Source organism: Crinia signifera, chromosome 5 (genome assembly GCF_055691185.1).
Source record: "Crinia signifera chromosome 5, ASM5569118v1, whole genome shotgun sequence".
Taxonomy (NCBI): domain Eukaryota; kingdom Metazoa; phylum Chordata; class Amphibia; order Anura; family Myobatrachidae; genus Crinia; species Crinia signifera.
In genome coordinates, this window is record NC_139221.1 from 288,158,231 (window position 1) to 288,178,842 (window position 20,612).

General features: G+C 46.0%; 1 protein-coding gene across 8 annotated transcripts in view; it reads right to left on the reverse strand.

Annotated features, from left to right (window-relative positions):
• Nucleotides 1-20,612, reverse strand: part of HYCC1 (hyccin PI4KA lipid kinase complex subunit 1) — a 96,309-nt gene that overhangs the window by 55,602 nt on the left and 20,095 nt on the right. For all 8 annotated transcript variants that reach the window (XR_014475076.1, XM_083189182.1, XM_083189181.1 and 5 more), the window contains 2 exons: nt 8,628-8,709; nt 5,597-5,698 (listed from right to left, as the gene is read on the reverse strand). Coding sequence is in view for 7 of the 8 variants with exons in the window: in XM_083189182.1 (XP_083045308.1) it covers nt 5,597-5,698; nt 8,628-8,678 (153 nt within the window). In the remaining variant the exon portion in view is untranslated. The remainder of the gene's footprint in view (nt 1-5,596; nt 5,699-8,627; nt 8,710-20,612) is intronic.

Here is a 20,612-nt window from a genome sequence, read left to right on the forward strand (position 1 = left end):
TGAATGAGCCTTTACTGAAAAAGGAAGCGACAAACCAGCTGATGCATAAGCCTGCTGGATAGTACATCTTATCCACCTGGCAATGGTACGCGTTGAAGCAGGTAAACCCTTCTTCTGCGCATCATAAAGCACAAACAGGCTGTCCGTCTTACGGATCCTAGCTGTGCGCTTGACATACCCCTTAAGGGTGAGGACCACATCCAAGGTATCTGGTATATCTGGGTGTGTCGCGCTAGAAGGAACCACAATAGGTTGGTTTAGGTGGAACCCTGACACCACCTTTGGAAGGAATTGTGGTCTAGTCCTGAGTTCCGCCCTATCGTTGTGGAACACAAGGTAAGGGCTCCGACAAGATAAGGCCCCGAGATCGGACACCCTCCTGGCCGAAGCTAGAGCCAGCAAAACAACAGTCTTCCAAGTGAGGTGTCGCAGCTCAGACTCTTCCAATGGAACAAACCGGGCTGATTTTAAGAAAGTAAGAACTACTTCCAAATCCCATGGTGCAGTGGGAGGCACAAAGGGGGGCTGAATCCTCAGCACCCCCTGTAAGAAGGTTTGCACTTCCGGCAAGGCCGCAATCTTTTTCTGAAAAAACACAGATAGTGCAGAGATTTGGACCTTTAAGGAACCCAATCTGAGTCCCTTATCCAGGCCAGCCTGAAGGAAACGTAGCAGACTGTTTAATCGAAAACTGGCCGGAGGCAAGTCATTCTTCTCACACCAGGCAATATATCTGCGCCATATTACATGATAATGAGCAGCCGTCACCGGCTTCCTGGCTTTTATCATTGTAGTGACGACAGAGGGATGGAGACCCTTGTGGACTAAGATCTGCCGCTCAACCTCCAGGCCGTTAAACGTAGCCGCTGTAAGTCCTGGAAGACGAACGGGCCCTGGAGGAGCAGGTCTTCTCTTAGGGGCAGACGCCACGGGTCTTCCACCAGCATGGCCTGAATGTCCCCGTACCAGGCCCTTCTTGGCCAGTCTGGTGCCACCAGTATGGCCTCCGTCCCCTGATGCCGGAGCCGCTTTAGCACCCGAGCCAACAATGGGAGAGGTGGGAAGAGGTACACCAATTGGAAATCCCAGGTCCAGGTGAGAGCGTCCACCGCTATCGCCCCTGGGTCTCTGGTCCGTGCACAGTACATTGCTACCTTGTGGTTCAATCGTGAAGCCATCAGGTCGATCTGAGGGAGCCCCCACAGATCCACTATGGCATTGAACACTTGAGTGTGAAGGCCCCACTCTCCCGGGTGAAGATCGTGACGACTCAGGAAGTCCGCCTCCCAATTGTCGACCCCCGGGATAAAAATGGCAGACAGGGCCTGGACATTCTGTTCCACCCAGGACAGAATTTTCGACGCTTCTCTCATGCAAGGCATGCTCTTGGTACCACCCTGCCGATTTATATAGGCCACAGTGGTGGCATTGTCCGACTGGACCTGGATCGCCTTTCCCTGTAACAATGGAGCTGCCTGTAACAGGGCATAGTAGACCGCCCTCAACTCCAGCTTGTTGATATGAAGGCCTGACTCCCGTGGAGACCATCGACCCTGTAGGCGGACTCCCTGTGTCACAGCTCCCCAGCCCCTCAGGCTGGCGTCCGTGGTTACCAGAATCCAGTCCTGGATCTGGAACCGTCTGCCCGCCAACAAATTGGATGAATCTAGCCACCACTGTAGCGAGATCCTGGTTCTTGTTGCAAGGCCAATCCTTCTGCGCATCTGCAGGGGGGAGCCGGACCATTTTGTCAGAATATCCAATTGAAAGGTCCTGGAATGGAAGCGGCTAAATTGTATTGCTTCGAATGAAGCCACCATCTTGCCTAGAAGCCGGAGGCAAAGATGGATCTGTACCAGAGGTGACTGTAGGACCTCCCTGACCAGCTGTTGTATTGCAGTGACCTTTTCCATCGGCAGAAAAACTTTTTGTTCTGATGTATCCAGGATCATGCCCAAGAAAACCATCCTCTGGGTTGGAACCAGCGATGATTTGGGCATGTTTAGGATCCACCCGTGGTCTCTTAGAACCTGTATGGACAGATTGAGAGCACTGCTTAAAGCCTCCGCCGACCCTGCTTTTATTAGCAGGTCGTCCAGGTATGGCACTACATTCACCCTTCGGAGCCTGAGTAGTGACATCATTTCCGCCATTACCTTTGTGAAAAACCCGCGGGGCTGTCGACAGGCCGAAAGGTAACGCCCGGAATTGGTAATGGTCGTTCCCCAAGGCAAACCTGAGATAGATTTGGTGTGGGGGCCAGATAGGAATGTGTAGATAGGCGTCTTTGACGTCTATAGAGGCCAGGAACTCCCCTCTTTCTAGGCTGGCGATCACAGAGCGCAAGGACTCCATCCTGAACTTGAACACGCGCAGGAAGGGGTTCAGTGACTTTAGATTCAGGATGGGTCTTACTGAGCCGTCTGGCTTCGGTACCAGGAATAAGTTGGAATAATATCCCTGGCCCTGCTCCGTGACTGGCACCGGTACAATTACCCGAGACTGAAGCAGCCTGGTAATGGCCCCCTGAAGGAGCACCTGATCTTCCTGGGATGCTGGAAGTGCCGACCTGAAGTATCGTCTGGGAGGGGGTTTGTCGAATTCCAGCTTGTAACCTAGAGAAATGAGACCTCTGGCCCAGGTATCCAGACCCGAGGCGTCCCACACATGGCTGAAATGCAACAATCGCGCTCCCACCGCGAGAGAGTCTCGTGGCGGGAAAACCCCGTCATGCTGCAGGCTTAGAGGAAGTCGCGGCATTTGGACGGTCCTGGGTGTTGGAGGTGTTAGGCTTCCTAAACTTGCCTCTCGTGCCCCTGCTGGCATTGGAGGCGCCCCTAGCCTTGGGGCGAAACCTGTTCCCACGAAAGGACTGCTGGGAAGCACCTGTGAAGGTACGCTTTGCAACCGTGGGGGCTGATGGAAGGAAGGTAGATTTTCCTGCCGTGGCTTTGGAAATCCAACCGTCTAATTCACTGCCAAACAGCCATTCTCCTGTAAAGGGAATACCCTCCACACTCTTCTTTGAGTCTACATCTGCAGACCACTGCCGCAGCCACAAGGCCCGTCTGGCTGACACCGCCATGGCTGAATTGCGCGCGTTAATTGCGCCCAATTCCTTTTGTGCCTCGCACAGGATTTTTGCGGTATCCTGAATGTGACGCAGGCTGTCCCCTATCTGGGCCACAGTCATGTCACCCAACAAGCCTTCCTGAATCTGGGTTGACCAGGTATGAATAGCCTTGGCCATCCAGCAGCTGGCTAAAACTGGACGCTGGGATGCCCCACTAGCCGTATATATGGACTTGAGGGTAGCTTCCAGCCTTCTGTCCGCCCCGTCCTTAAGGGTGGATACCCCTGGGACTGGTAACAACACCTTCTTAGAAAGGCGGGAAACAGAGGAGTCCACTACCGGTGGCTCCTCCCATTTCTTTCTGCCCAAAGGTTCAAAAGGATATGCATTTGTGAACCTTTTTGAAAGAGTAAACCTCTTATCAGGGTTTTGCCATGCAGCCCTGAAAGCAGTTTCTAACTCTGCCTGCTCAGGGAAGTACACTGGCTGTTTCTTCTGAGTCATGAAGAAAGGATCTCCTTCTGTGGATGCCTCCACAGGGAGATCTAAAACATCCCTAATGGCCCTGATAAGGGGCTCGGGACCATGTACTGCCGTCTCAGGAGCTGGTTCCTGCAGACCCTGCTCCTCACCCTCCTCCAATATGTCCTCATCGTCCTCATCTGTGTCAGGATCCATAGCAGTAGCCTGCCTCTTTTGAGGCTGTGCGGGCGGGGGAGGTACATTTTGGGTATGAAGAATATCCACCCTGGCAGATAACATGGACAATTCCCTCTGAACCCTCTGCGTTTGCTGAGTGTTAGTGGAAAGCTGTGAAGCCACAGAATCCAACAAGGTCTTTATGTTGGAGGCCCACGCAGGCTCCTGCTCGTCTGCCTGCGATTGCCCCGCCAGCTGTGGGGGAACCCCACTGATCTGGGTGTCAGCACTACTGGGCTGTGGTGACATACAAGCCTCACAAGTAACCTGGGACTGTGACTTGGGCACAAACTTGGTGCTACACACCATACAAGTGAACTTTTTCACCATGATGAGATAGTACTACAATGTCTGTAGTAACAAACACAACCCCCACGCAGTCACACACGTGCACACACTGCTGGATGTGTTTCCTCTGAGTGAAAAACAGACTATGTGCTTGCTTTATGCTGTGTCTGTAACTAAACAGTGGGGAAAAAACAGAGCAATTGGGGAGCCAAGTGCACCCTTAACCTGAACTCACAGATCTGGGTGAGCTGGTAACGCTAAACACAGTGATATATAACCAACACAGTGTCTGACTAAGCTAGATAGCGCAGCAGCGCTAAATCGCTATAAAAACCTGCTGTCTCTGCCGTGCTGCAAGTACCCGGATCCACCACGCCAGTGAGGAGCCCTGTAATGGAGTCTGGCAGCGTGTGAAGAAGCAGGAAGTGACAGCGCGCGCCCAGCAGAGCTTGGTCCCGCTCTGAGTGAAGCCCCGCCCCCTTACACGGAGCTGGCGCTTACATATAATTATACTGACATTATTAAAGGTGTAAAATATATATATCATACATTATACCCTGAGGGGTGTCCCTGGTGGTCCAGCGGCAGCACCCCTATGCCAGTTATCAGACGCGGTGTTCACGCGGTCCCTGCTGGAGAGCCGCCATTACTAGCCGTCGTCTTGCCGCACCAGAAATGGCTGCGGGGACCCCTTGTGGGACCCCCAGCCTGTACTCACCACTGATGTCTTCAGACCTGTCAGGGGTGTGCGGCGGCTAGGGGACTTGCTCGCTACAGCGCAATGCTGTGCGGTGACAAGTCCCACGCAGGACTGGATTGTCCTGTAGCAGGGTCAGCTCTGCACCTGAAGAGGTCGGGGACTGACCCTTCCCCTGACACCCACGAAGCAGGACAGCTGTGTGGTCACTACAGCGCCCCAAAATAACAAACTTGAAAATAAATGTGGAAAAAACTCTGGAGCATCCAGAAGCACTGCCTCTCCTGAGGCACATTTTTCAAAACTGACTAGTGGAGGGAGATTGAGGGGAGGAGCCAGTGCACCCACACTGAAAGTTCTTTTATGTGCCTGTCTCTCCTGCGGAGGTCTCAATCCCCATAGTAGTGAAGCCCAGTATCCCATTGGACGGTAGAGAAAAAATATTAAATTAAATCAATTGTGTTTATATAATCTTTAGGGTCAGTTATGTCATAATGGACAGGAATCATTTTTGTTTGGCTACAATTTTTCTATTACATTGGTCATAAATAATTCTGAACTAGTCATTGACCACCAATCCAAGGCACCCCCGAAAGTCCTTCAAGGCACACCAGGGTGCCACGGCACACAGTTTGGGAACCACTGCCTTAAGGAAACAAAAAAAAACCTGAACAGAAAATTGTAACCAAATAGAAACATCTGGCTGCAAAGCATAAAACATACGGACAACTCAGACAACCTACTGCTATACAAACCTACACTGAGGTTTAAATATGGTCCCAAAGATTCCATTTTATAAGTGATTGGTGGTACAACCCAAGTCCCAATGTGCTACTTACCTCACTCTGAGGATTCTGGATCACTTCATACAGTGCAGACACTAAAGAAATCTTCTCCTTCAAACTTGCTGCATAACTTGTAACTGACGCCTCAGGCAGGGTCTGCAAACAAACATTCTGTTAGACACCATGTACAAACCTCCATCTACCCCCCATAGAGTAACTAGCTTATGGGAGAGGTTTTTAAACATCAGAAATAACCACAGGCTTTAGGCAAAAGGTGTCCTAAGCCAATTTGAATGAGTATTTCACAAGTATCAGAAACCAGCTCTAGAATTCACCAAAGACAGCATGATCACTTTACTACACACAAAGGGGAAGATGTATGAACCAGCATTAAGTGCATTGGGGGGGGGGGGGGGGGATTACATTTTTTAATATGTACTAAAAGCGCACCTAAAGTGCGCTAGGGACAGCCCGCCAATTAACGCTCGGCGGGGCTGTCCCCTGCAATCACCCCCAGTAATTAGCGGCCGTGGCGATGTATTAGCAGCCTTCAAGCTCATGGCTAGCTTTGTCCTATACCCACTGCGGTGACAACGCTAGCCCTGCTGCTGGCTCCGGACTCTGCAAACAAGGTCTCATGATAAAAGTGAGATCTCGCGCATGCCCAAAGAGCTGGACAGGGGGGGGGGGGGGGGAGAAGAGGTTTTTTTTTTATTTATTTTTTTTATTAGTTTTTTTGCTATAAAAAAAAAAATAACACATAAAGTGTTTTGAAGCTGTGACGTAAAGATACACATACAGTCATACATTCCTTATAGGTCGATAATTGCATTAATGAGGAATATACGTCACTGTCGCACAGCGACATATCAAAAAAGCTGTGGATACTAATATCCACGCTTTTATAAACACAAATATCAAAATTTTAAGAAAACACATGATGAGACAGACAATACTCAATAATCATACAGTTATAGGTGTGGTGGATACGAGTGAATTTCCTAAACATGAGGTCTGTCTGTAGTAGATAATACTGAATGGTTTACTCATAGACTGTTACTATAAAAAAAATGTAATATTTGGGTTTGTACTGGTGTTTCTAAGGTGTCAATAAAGAGCCCCCACTTCCTATAAAAAGGTGAGAACTCTACTTCAGGGGTGGCCAAACCTGTCCTCAAGATCTACCAATGGTGCATGTTTTCCAGGCAACCTGTGGATCTATAGTAGGAATGAATGCAGCATTATTTAAAAGGTGACAGTTAGTAATGACTACAGCTGTGCACCAGCTAGGTAACCTGGAAAATGTGGATTGTTGGTAGATCTCGAGGACTGGTTTGGCCACCCCTGCCCTACTTTATATTGATGGTAGCCGGTTTCCTATCAAAATACAACAGTTGTAACGGTTTTCTTTTAAGTTCTGAGATCGAGGGGGAAGATTTAGCCAGCCAGTGAGACAGGATAAGTTTCCGTGACCCTGTAACTATTATGGTCAACAGCGGGATGAGAAGTACAGGAGTGGGACCTAGTTCCTATTCGGAAAAGCTCGCTAGCATACATGCAATTGGATTGGGCCTCACACGTAGTAAGAGCTGTTAATATACATTATAAGTTTGTACCAAAAATGTTTATGTAGCCACACTCCCAAGTGCAATGCGTGTAGGAAGCTGCAGCGGGCAGGTGATATGTATGCCCTTTGTGAGGTACAGGACTTCCTGTAGATGCGTGGGAGAAGAGGTTTTTTTTTAAATGCGCTTGCACAGGGCTGCCTAGGGCGCTGATAAGGAGAGCCGTTAATGCTGGGCATAACTGCCCGCTTCTCGTAATGTAGGAGAAGCAGGACCCATTATTTCACAAACATTAAGGGCAAGTTAATACATCTGCCCCATTATGTGTAACCTATAGGAGTGAAGTGTGCAAAAAACAAATAATACCCAAAGCCCAAGAGGATGTACTAGACTTCATATAGCATGTTATATACAGTACCACTTGGGAGAACAGTGTGCTCTATTATGTACTGGGTCAGCAGTTCAGAGAGGGGGTTGTAGTGCTCATGTGTGCACAACACAAATTTCATCAGCAATGCTGCAAAACATCTGTCCGGACACCTGCCCAGCCCCATAAAATGATGGGAGTTCCCCTACTCCAGCCCCCTGCTCGCCCCCACTTCTTTCATTATCGAGCGAAGAGGGGTGCGAACACTTTTAAGTGAATTCGGCCCTACGAAGGGTGCAAGATCGGCTTAATTCGGGTGCCGTTTTCAGCGTTTAAACAGCACCCGAACTGAAACCCGCACCCTTCGGCATTAATAGGGTTGACCCCTAGGCCTTAATTAATTTATAATCTAAATTAACGCCGCTGCCCGCACAGTGGCACCCGTCCCTGCACATAGAGGTGTGTCAGCAGTGCTTCACCGCTGGCAGACAGCTACGGATCGGACCCAACACATCATGGGTGCTAAAAAGCACCCGCGATGTGCTGCTGATCGGTCCGATCCGATGGATTGAACTTGCAGAAGGTTAAACCTGTAGGGTCCGACCTGATGCGCACATTGGGTCAGAGGGGACGTCAAACACATCCTACTTGGGATGAATTCTTAGCTCGATCCGTCGGGAACGGGTGAAATCGGCCCAAATCTTACTAGTGCATGGACGGGAATATCTTTATCTTTAAGTTCTATACTTGCAAATGCAGTAAAAACAAAACAAAAACAAGCAAAAAAACATACATTAGGTGGGAGATTCAATTAAACTGGAGTTGCTGCATCATATAGTGTGGTTGAAGTGTTGAGAATGATTCGGATTAGAAAATCCCATAATGAGCATCTCACCTGGAACGGGGTTCAACATATCTCAGTTTTGCTCACAGCTCCGGAGGATGATTGCAAAAATAAAAGCTGCTGGTCGCAGCACTACCTCATCTTATGGAGTCGCACTTTCAGCACAGTGTACAGGAAACTCACCCTTCACTGAATCTCCCTCATATTGTGATGTATTTACCTAATCTCACCCAACAACATGCAGTGACAGAAGTTAGTTATCCCACTACAGATGTGGGTCACATGTACAGTATATTGATCAGTAATTACCTTAAACTCCGATAACCATTCCTCCACAGCGCCTCTTTCTGTAGTCAACATCTTCCCACATCTAGCAGTCTACACCGGTCATCTACAAGAAGATTGAAGGGGAAAATTAAACATATTTGAGCAAAGACTGGTCTAAATCAGATCAGAAACAAAATGAGGAAATTAGTTATTACCTAGAATAAGAGGATGTGCCAGCCTAGTAAACACTACGGCTGCCCCATGTTAAAGGAAATACAAAAGCTTTCAACTGTCCAGTTCAACTATGCCTGGCTTCAATCTCCATGGTGCCCTGGTCAGCCCTGTAATCTTTCCTACAGCACTGTAAGTGTCTGAGACAACCTACCTGCAATATACTAAAATAGGGACAGACACCTGCATCATGGAGAGGATAGCAAAAGATCAACACGGATGGATACCAGAAATACTTCACGTGGACACAAACGGGTGCACAAAGCTATATGACCGAACCGCATCTCCTAGGTGGAAAGCATTAGTATGTGATCCATTATTCTGTCAATCCCATTCACTCAAAACAAACTTTGTGTTGGATAGAGTTAAAGCAGATAACAAAAATACTTTAAGGACAAGTCGGACACAATTCCCCTTGAGCTCCCCGGAAGGGCTCACTTATGATTTGGCACTTGATTTTGCCATTTTTACATGTGATTTATCAAATGTATGACTCCTAGGGAACTCTCTCAGCCAATCTAACCGTTTTTCAGACCTTTTACCATATATGCTCGAGTATAAGCCTACTTTTTCAGAACAGTTTTTATGCTGAAAAAGCCCCCCTCGGCTTATACTCGAGTGAGGGTCCCACTTGAGTCAATAAGTTTTCCCAGTTTTTTGTTGTAAAATTCGGTACCTCGGTTTATATTTTGGGTCGACTTATACTCGAGTATATACGGTACTTGGATTCTGCTAGTTGTAACCATGTACGTCTCTCTATGTATACATGTGTGTATGTATGCATATATGTGCGCACACATTTTTGTTTAGCTCTGCAATACAAACCCGGACCACCTTTTTCAAGTCTTCTTTTTCCTCTTATTGGGCCTTATTTTGGTTCATTCTTTCTGACAAAATCCTTCTTAGATGGGCAAAACCATGTGCACTGCAGGTGGGGCAGATGTAACATGTGCAGAGAGAATTAGATTTGGTGGGGTTTTACTTCAAAGTGAGATCTATATTGCAGTGTAAAAATAAAGCAGCCAGTATTTACCCTGCACAGAAACAATATTACTTACCCAAATCTAATTCTCTCTGCACATGTTACATCTGCCCCCCCCTGCAGTGCACATGGTTTTGTCCATCTAAGAAGGATTTTGTCAGAAAGAATGAACCAAAATAAGGCCCAGTGTCTCATTCTTCCTTTCGTCTACCTTTCTCAGATTTCAATGACTTTCGTTTGTTAACTGCTGCAAGAACTTAGTCAGTATTCAATGTTCCAACTGCCGGAAAGTCTGTGGATCAATAACGGTGCCATTTTGTTGAAAAACCTCTGCGGATTGGACAATCCATGGGCATTTCCGACAATACAGACTCTGTAGCAGGTGGGTCACGGCCTGGACTGAATACTGAACGGTCGATATTTCCACTGTTGGAATTTGATATTCCTCTGAGCAAGATTATCTGTTCTAAGGGGATGTGACAACACACACACACACACCTCAATCTTTAGGCAAAGTGGAAACCTATGCCTAGCTATGCTTTGTCCAGATAGGAGACTGTGGGAAAAACCAAGTGACTCAGAAAGACACCAGCAACCCAGAAAACCAGGAGACTGCTTTGAGTGAGCTCACTTCATTCTCACATCATACTACTCCTGGCTGCTTAATCTGCCTATTCAGCTGTGATATCACCATTTCTCCATCTGCTAAAACTTTTTGAATATCACTCTTTATGCTTGTACTTGCACTGTCAGTTTTGAAAATGCCCAGCTGTACCTCTAATGACTTTACCTCTCTTGCCGTTCCATTGAGAGTAGGTGTCCCTGATTATTTTATTCTTGGCCCTCTTCTCTATCTCTACATGTCCTCTCTGGGTGAACTTATTTGTTCACTCAACTTCCACTATGCCGAAAATACTAAAATCTACCCCTCGTTTCCTGATCGCTCTCCTTCCATCCTAACTCATATCTCCAACTGTCTCTCTGCTGTCTACTCTTGGATGACCCAGCGCTATTTTAGACTTAAAATATCAAACACTAAGCTGACCTCTTCCGACCCTCCTGCATAAAACCTGACCATCTCTCATCCTAACCTGTTTATGCTCACCTCTCCCCCTTCTGTGTTACCCCTGTCTGTCTAACCCTCCCCTTTAGAATGTAAGCTCTCAGGGGCAGGGCCCTCTCTCCTCATGTGCCTTTCTTAGAATATATAAACCTCTGCCACCCTGATGATTGCTTTAGTGTCCTGTCCCCTGATGCAACTATCTGTATTAACCATGTACTTGTCCTAAACTGTCTTGTAGAGTAATTTGTTTTGTGTTTGCTCATAACTATGCTCTGTAAAGCGCTGCAGAATATGTATGCGCTATATAAGAAACTGTTAATAAATAAAATAAATAAATAAAACTGGTCATTATTTAACTTATTGTGCACCTTTGTTCATTATACTGGCATGTCAAACTACAGTATGTGCAACAATCCTCCAGGCTCCACAGAAACAATGCCAAAGAATTGTCTCTTGTCCCGATGCAAGTGGTTTGCATTTCACTGTACTGTATTAATGTACCGATAGTTTGCTTTCGCCAATTAACGCTTCATGTACGTAGATTTGTTTTCCATCTCGCTGTAAGTTTGCTGTAGTGCATTAAACTGTAAATCAGGTAACAGGCACCAATGTGCATTTATAAAAGGAAGGAAAATATCTTCTTTCAGCAGAGGAAAAATAACACCTGATATTAGAACGCAGGCAGGTAATTATATGCCTTTCCTTTCCGCTGTGATTTACCTCCGACGTATTCTAAGTAAACAAGCCCACGTTATTAAGTAATCTGTTACTGGAGAAGGAAAAGCTGTGATTCTACATTATTTTGACATCTGTTAAGAAATACTCGCTGAAAAGGGAAGAAACAAACATGCTGTACAGCTGGGGAATTATGACATTAAATTAGGTTTAATTAAAGATCTCACAAAGCATACACCAAAACGAATGATAGTCAGCGCTTAACTTATTTCTCACTTTTTCTATGAAGCCGGGAATGTCATGAACTGTGACGAACATGCAGATAGAACACTGTAGCCCACCACACTCCCACTCGCTGTATTCATCACAGTTCTAAGTGTCAGACTTTAAAGTAGAAAGACATTCATTTGTCTAGATCAGGCATATGATGTTATATTCAAGGTAAAAGCATTCCCTATAGCAATCTTACTAGCTGGGAGATCACTGAATTTGAGAACGCCTTCCACCTTCACAGAGTGGAGGCAGACATGTTGCGGGTTGAGACATTATTATAAGAAAATTTAATTTATTTAAAATATATACAATTTCTTGAGAATTAAAGACCGATAATTACAGGATCGGACACATATACTGGCAGACGCTCAATCATTTTTTCTTAGAAAAAAAAATATTTATCTTAGAACTTTTTGTGCACACAGAACATGGCAGGATCATTCCGTAGTGGATCAACCCCCTAAACCTGGGACGGGGAACCTTTGGCCCTTCAGCTGTAGAACTACACATCCCAGCATGCCTTGCAACAGTTTTTGCATAGCCAAAAACCAAAACTATAGAAAAGGCACGCTGGGATGTGTAGTTCAACAACAGCTGGAGGGCCAAAGGTTTCCCATCCCTGCCCTAAACAGTCAGAATTCTCCGCATGACAAATGACACTATTATGCAGATTGTTCCAGACAATACTTTCTTAACTTGCAAAACTTATTAGACCCACTTCATTCACAAAACTCCACAGAGACAGCACTGACTAAAGTAGTGAATGATCTGGTCACTGCTAAGTCCAAAGGCCCTTACTCACTACTCATTCTTCTAGATCTCTCTGCTGCTTTTGACACTGTTGACCATACACTTCTCATACAAACACTACAATCTTAAAGACACAGCCCTTTCTTGGTTCTCATCCTACCTATCTAACTGCTCCTTCAGTGTTTGTTTCTCTGATTGTACCTCCTCTTCGCTACCTCTAAGTTGGGAGTACCTCAGGCTTCAGTGTTAGGCCCTCTGCTTTTCTCAATCTACAGATGAAGCCCCTCCCATCCAGCCCGCCATGGAGCCGTTTCTGGTGAATGACGGGGGAGCGTGAGCATCCCATTGTACCTGTCCCTCAGCTGGGCAGCATGGGAGCTTCTCTGCCCATCTCCGCTTCAGAGAGACAGACAGGCTTCAAGGACACTGGCAGGGAGTGGACAGGTCGGTGCAGCGCTTCTAGGAGAATGGGGCATGCACCCCTTCCTAGCACACGGCGCTGGACGGCGAAGGTGAATGTACCGCCGGGAGCCACTCTAATGAGAGCAGCTCTCTGTGTATACTTCATCTCTTTTGCATTTCAGGATCATCTGTATGCAGATGATACTGAATTCTATCTATCCTCTTCAGACCTGTCTCTATCTGTATTGGGCGGTGTCTCTGAATGCCTTCTGCTGTTTCATCTTGGATGTCAACTCGCCACCTCAAACTGAATATTTCAAAAACAGAATTAATTATATTTCCGCCAATAAATAGTAGTTACCAACCAGATATCTATATTACTGTTGAGAGTATAACAAATCACACCTACTACTCATGCTGGCTTGACTCTGAACTTTCCTTTGTTCCCTACATTCAATCTGTCTCGAAATCATGCCACATGCAACTAAAAAAAACGTATTTCAAAATTTGCCCTTACCTTACACAAGACACTGCTAAAACTGTAACACTGATACATGGCCTATTGCAATAGTCTCATTAATGGCCTTCCCCAATACAGACTCTGACCACTACAACCCATTATGAATGCAGCCACGAGGCTAATCTTCCTAGCCAGATGTTAATCGTCTGCAAAGCTACTCTGCCAGTCACTTATTGGTTACATGTATTCTACCGTATTCAATAATACTTTTACTTACACACAAAGCCATAAACAGACAATAACTTACAGCTCTTCTCTCATCTCAAAATATCTTTGAGCCCGAGTCTTCAGTCTTCCCAAGATTTACATCTCTCATCCACACTCATTACTCGCTCCCACTCCCGATTGCAGGACTTTCTTTGGGCTGCACCCACTCTGTGGAATGCTCTCCCATGCACAATAAGACTCTCCTCCAATCTCCAAACCTACAAGCGTTCCCTGAAAACTCACCAGGCAAGCTTATCAAATTCCAGAACCAGCCACTTAACCTTCATATACCATTCCTATCAAATCACATCCCAACTATACAGGCCACACATATTCTTTATCTTTCTTTTCACATTTTTCATACTCCTGACCCCTGGCCAAACTACCAGGTCACCGTATCTTACAGCACACCAGGAACCTTTGCATTCTGGTGGAATTAATGCAATAAAGAATATCTATCCTTGTGTATCAATGCCTATTTCCCTATAGATCAGTGGTAGCCAACCCTAGTCCTCGAGAGCTACCAACAGTTCACAATTTTCAGACAACCTAGCTGCTGCACAGCTGCATTCATTAATCACTGACACATTTTAAAAGATACACAGATGGAGCTCATTAGCTCACTTGTGATTCTGTGAGGAGACCTGCAAAACATGCACTGTTGGTAGCTCTCGAGGACTAGAGTTGGCTACCCCAGCTATAGATTGTAAGGGTACTTGTTTCCTATCTGGGCGCCCGCTAAGTTAATTGCGCACCATGCTATTCTCCGTATCAAAATCGGATCGCATCGGATACCACAAATGCACATACACGATATTGAACGATGCGATGCGATCTCATTCCCACTTTTATGGTTGGCCCATAGGATGGGCCATCTGTAACACTACTGTATTTATTAACCCTTCAAAGCCCTCCCCTTGTCACATCTGCACAGAAACACAGTATTGACGTCAACCCGAAGCTTGGCGAGCCCCGCGAGGGGCGGCGGTACGCGTCCTCCGACCTTTTTATACCCCCACTATCCACGTCGGCGTGGAGTTGAGAATAGTCGAGCCCGAAGCGTGGCGAGCGCAGCGAGCCCCGCGAGGGGACGCGGATACTTCACAGGTATCCGCGTGCGCTCGCCACGCTTCGGGCTCGGTGGCTCGCCACACTATTCTATTCTCAACTCCACGCCGACGTGGATAGTGGGGGTATGAAAAAGTCGGAGGACGCGTACCGCCGCCGCTCGCCACGCTTCGGGTTGACGTCAATACTGGGGTGGCGTTAACAATGGAGGCGCATTTTAAACCATCAGGGGGGGTTTCCTATACAAATCGTGGGTTTGCGGGATTATTACATTGAAATCAATGTAAAATCGGTTCTCAGGGACCATTTAACATTGATTCCAATGTAAAAATCAGGTTGATCGCGTCACCGCATGCGATTTAAAATGAAATCGGATCGGATAGCATCGTATGCCATCGTACATCATCGAGTACCGAATCCGATGCGATCCGATTTCATTACGGTGCCGTACGTAGAAAACCTGGGCGCCCAGATAGGAAACAAGTACCATTGTAAGCTTTCCAGCAGGGCCCTCATATCTTCGACTCTCTGTAAATAGCCAGTTTATTGTATCACTTTTTGTCTCCTATTGTAAAGCAAAAATGAATATGCAGCGCTATATAAAAGAAACGGTTAATAAATAAAATCAATCTGTCGCAGAACAACTATCATTTACTGGATGTTTATTTTTACTTCTTGCACCCAATACAACCAAATCTCATTGTGTCTTGTTAAATTGCCGACAGATGTGCCTAAAAAGCCCATAAATGTTGATTTTTTTCTTCTGAGGGATGTCTTTCTGAATAATGGGAAGGCATTCCTACAGAAATACGGATGCTTGCTAAGCAAGGAGTCTGTAGGAAGGAACAAGAAATGTGAAGCCTTAGTTTGGGTAAATGAACCTTGCAGTTTGAGTGACTGCAATAAAAAAAAAAAACGATTTAGTGTTTGGGTGATAAAAAGCAGAGCATCCAAAATTTCCCTTCCCCCCTCCTCCCAGCAACAATCCTATTATGTGAGGAGAGACTTCTCAATGCAGTAATATAATGAGGGGAGGCATTTCCATATCCACAGATAAGAGAAACCATTCACTTCCAGTCACATAGGGGTCCCAGTTATAATGCATATATTCAATAGTCATTTAGACTAGTACCGTCTCTGTGATATTTATCCAATGTCTCACTTATACCCCCTTTCATATGCAGAGACATGCCGGGGAAAACCGGGTCCCGGCTCAGCGTGAAAGGGTCTACCAGAGTTAGAACTGCCGGGGCCTCAACCTTAGTCGCGAACAAGGCTATTCCCGGGACCGGCCTGGGTAGCCTCAAGTGTGAAAGAGGCAGGATCTGGGTCACAATGACCCAGGACCTTCCTAAAAAGGAAATGGGCTCGGTAGTGTTTGGAGAGGACATCCTCTTCGAGCGTCCTCACATAGATGAAAGACCTTGAGCTTTCGAAGAAGTATTAAGGCACCCGGGCGATTTACCAGTTGTGGTAAGCTGGCCGACGGACGGTATTCCGGCGGTCTGTATACCAACATCAGAATTCCGACAGAGGAACAAGCACAACAAAGTCCATTGTGCACTCGCAATGCTGCAGGCTCGATGGCTTGCTGCACTGGCCATAAGTTCTATACTCCTTGTATGGGGGTTGAGGAGCCCCACGAGGGAGAATAGCCTCGTAAGTGAGGATCCCGACTGTTGGGCATTTCCGATGTCGGTATACTGACCCTTGAAGCTCAGTCATCGGGCACCAGATTTACCTGCAAAATGGGTGCTTTTCCTGTGATTGCAGCAATCACAGGAAAATAACTCAAATTGCAAGTGAATGACAGTGGGTCTGATGCAATACGCAACCTTGTGCGAGTTGCACCGGACCATCCAAGTCGCCCCTGCAACAGAAGCAACCGATTGGATTGCTTTTGAGCTGGGCAAGCTTGGCTGGGATTGCATGCAATATGTCACATGCAAAAGGACCAAATGTGATATGTCAAGCGAACATTATGAGGGGAGAAGTCGCCGTAATGTACAGTCTGGGGGCCCTTCGAGAGCAGCTTACTAGTGAAATCTCTGAGAAGTAACAGCCACTTTACACATTGCCAGCAAGCAGGATAAAATGTAAAAGTAACACCACAAGGCATCTATTTTTAAATTTAAACAGAGTTCATTTTAAATTTGCAGATAACGACATCCAGAGCAGACGCACAGCTGAGTGCAGCACAGATAAACTCAGGAACAAGTGGCCATTATGTTAAAGTCACCTGAAGGTGATGAACTAGCTTACAGTGCAATCTGTAGGTTTATTTTTATGTTGAAACAGAAACATTACTAGGGCAACGTATAAACCATAAATAGAAACTTTTGGGCTGCGTTTCCATCTTACATGTTGAGTAATAGGTGACAAGTCCTTGCACTGTTTAGAACAACAGGCCCTGCAGGACTTGTTGCTTAGCAGAAGAGGCATCCCATCCCATCCCAGATCTGTAAACCATTATCCCAAACCACACAGCCTACTTGTTTAATGAACCCTTGAGGGGGAATAAAAATGACCGTATCCAAAGTATAAAATGAACATTTTTTTTTCTTTATGATAGTTGGTAAAATATTTTATTTTCACCCTTTCTTATAAATGTATTCTGGGGCAAGAATGGAAAAGTCCGATGCCAGGACAGCTATAAGCTTAAGAAAGTCCGATGCTAAAAGCTATAAGCTTAAGTCAGATGCTGACAGCGATGGCAGAAAGCTCGAAACAACGTTATGTCCATTTGACAGGAAGGCGAACCGGTATCTCCAGAATGTCCTCAGACTTCTACTTTCTCCCTGTTTGTAATAGCACCGATAGTAAAAACTATTTAGATTGTAATAGTGCACTCATTTAGGGTGTACCCATCTTCAAGGGATCCACTCGTCAGCCCATTATGAAACTTCATAAGGAATCAGTATTTGCATGATTTAGGATGAGGGCTGCCAGCTCAGATTTGTGCTATAATAAATAGTGCAGTCGCCATCAATGGCAACTCTGCACCAAGCAATCGATAGCTAAAACTATGGTTATCTATCACTTAGTTTATGACTATCGATGGTTACTCATTATCTTTGGCTCATTAGGCCCCTGCGGAGGTTCAGCAGGGAGAGGAGTGTCGTTAGGACAGTGATGCTACAGGACCCTCCTGTATCTGTGCTGATAGTTTACGCATATGCACAATTATATAGAATTGGATGCAATTTGGCCACTTTTTATGCGATTGCGGCAATCAATCGTGTAAAAAGCGTCCAAAATTGAATGGAGATGCGATGGGCGGTCCCGTGTACATCGCAACGGAGCCTGCGAGTCGCAGCTGCTGCACTAGTAATCTTCCGGATAGCAGCCAAGCCAGGCAGGATTGGTTGGGATCATATGCGAAAGGACCACATACAATATCCTTCAACCCGCGAAGGTCCTGGTTGGATCAAGGGGGATTTTGTGCGACTTCCCAGAGTGGACAAGTTGCTGTAGTGTATGGGGACCTTTAGTGAAGATTATCAAACCCTGGGTTACACTATTTTAATAAAAATAGCAATACCTTTGGCTGCTGAAGGTTTACATTAGTTAGGTTTCGGCTTTTCATTAAGTTGAGTTCTACATTTCTATGGTTCCAACGTACAGAAGTTGTTCCAATTAAAACTGAAGAAAGCTACACAGAAAACAAGAGATGTGTTTGATGACAGGATCCACACTTGCAGCAAAAGGAAGCCACAGCATATGCCTGTATTCCAGCTGCATCCTGTTTACCATCATCAGAGTTGGATTTGGAGACGCTAGAGATTTGCAGTAAAAATCCCCAATCTCAAGCACCTGGCACTACGGTGACTGAGGGACTGCGAGTATTACACAGATGTGAGCAGCTGCATCATGGTAACTACATGACACTCACATCGGGCCCCTCCCCCTGACAACATCACAGATCCAAAGCAGCGTGATTACTCAGATACACAGTAATTCCAAGTTATGTTACTTCACTGAAGTCATGTCGATCTCACACATCATCAGTTTGGGGGGGAATAACGTAGGCATTTCAATCTCGCTTTTAGCAGTGATAAGGTGTAGCTACTTAAGTAGGTTCCAGACTCTCAGTCTTATGAATCTCAAGGCTAGGCGCTCCATCTGCTGTGGAATATCCCAGTATAGGAAATTCATGTGGTTTCTATTGGTTACAAAAGAAAAACCTGAGATATGGTGGGTGCAATGTGCCGCTCAGAAACAGCATGTTGTGGTCATCACACATGGAATTCCCAATCGCCCCCAAGTATCTGGACAACTAAACAGTCCAATACTCACATTAGCAGGCACAGACACTATGGGGTATATTCAATTGATGCCGGATCCATTTTAAAATTCTTTTGACGGAATGGATCTGCCATTCATTATTCAATGCAGCGAGCAGAACCGGATGTTGGATTTGTCCGCTGATTGATGCTCACCCGGCCTGGCGAAGGGACTGAGTGAGCGCGGCGGCGGAATTGGGACGGAGCCTGGTGAGCTGCTCTCACCCGGCCTGGTGGCGGGACAGGTGGGAGGGTACGGGAGGCGACGGACAGGAGCTGCTGCTGCCGCCATCCGGCGCCATCCTCCCTGCCTCAACCCGACATCTTTTCATGTCGGATTAAGATTGGCAGAAACATGGCCAAAATCTTTCGGTTTTGGCTGTGTTTCCGTCAAAAGCTGGTGGATTAGTGGCTATTCAGTCAATCCACCTGGCTTTCGGTGTATCAGAATATTTCGACCTGCCAGAAAAAAATACAGCTAGCATTGAATAGATCGGAACCCCTTCCGACCTATTCATGTCGAAAACTGCCATCTTTTCGGCAAGACGGCAGTTTCTACATCAATTGAATATACCCCTATAGATCTCAAATTATTATACCACAGAAAGCATTAAGCATTGTATTCATATTGTTAGAAGATACAGGGAATTGAAATTCTCACCACACTCACTAATGTTAAGGGTCCTATAATGTTTCAATTATCAAAAGAAAACAAATATAAAACTACCCATCGAAATAGAGAGATATACCTAATATTTTTCATATAAAGACAGATCTCAATTTAAATAGGCGGTTTGCACAGTGGAGGCAGTGCAGAAGCAACCAGTCTTGCACTGTGTCACAACATGCACACTCAGACATGAGAGCAATCAATATTCAGGCAATGCAGGGCTGTATGAATAGTGATTGTACCATGTGCCTGATTCAGAAGAGCCCGCAAGATTAGGTGCTTTTCATACTTCTGCGCATTCACAGCCACCACAAAGCTTGCACAAAATGTCAAATGCTATCTCATCCCAGATGGATGTAATCGCAGTTTGATTGACAGTGGCAACAAGCTGCCTTTGGGGGCGCGGTCTAAAAAAAAAAAAAAAACGCAAGGGTGTCTGGACCAGTTTCAGAGTAGCTGTGTGACGTCACAAGAAAGAGAAAGCAGTTGAAGTCTTGCTATTTCAGCAAAATCAACAGATACTGAATCAGTCCACATATACAGCAGTATATGGGGGGGGGGGGGGGGGGGTCTTGAAATGCACACCCTAATAATATACATGTATCATGAGGTGCCATCAGGCTGGGACCTGTAGATAGACATGTTGTGCCCGATGCACACTCTATAATATTGAGCTCTGCTATCTCATAGAGAGCAATAAATTGAGGTTCTTGGAATATTTATTGGCCAAGAAATACTAGACCACTAACCGCATCAAGGTAACCTCAAATTTTCTGGTGGGTCCCTAATACTAAGTTTGAACCTGGGGCGCAGCACCCCAAAAAAGCCAGCTAAAGCCAGTGACCTCAGGGCAGCACACAAGTGAATTGATAAGGTATTAGTGAGTGAATAGGAAAGAAGCCA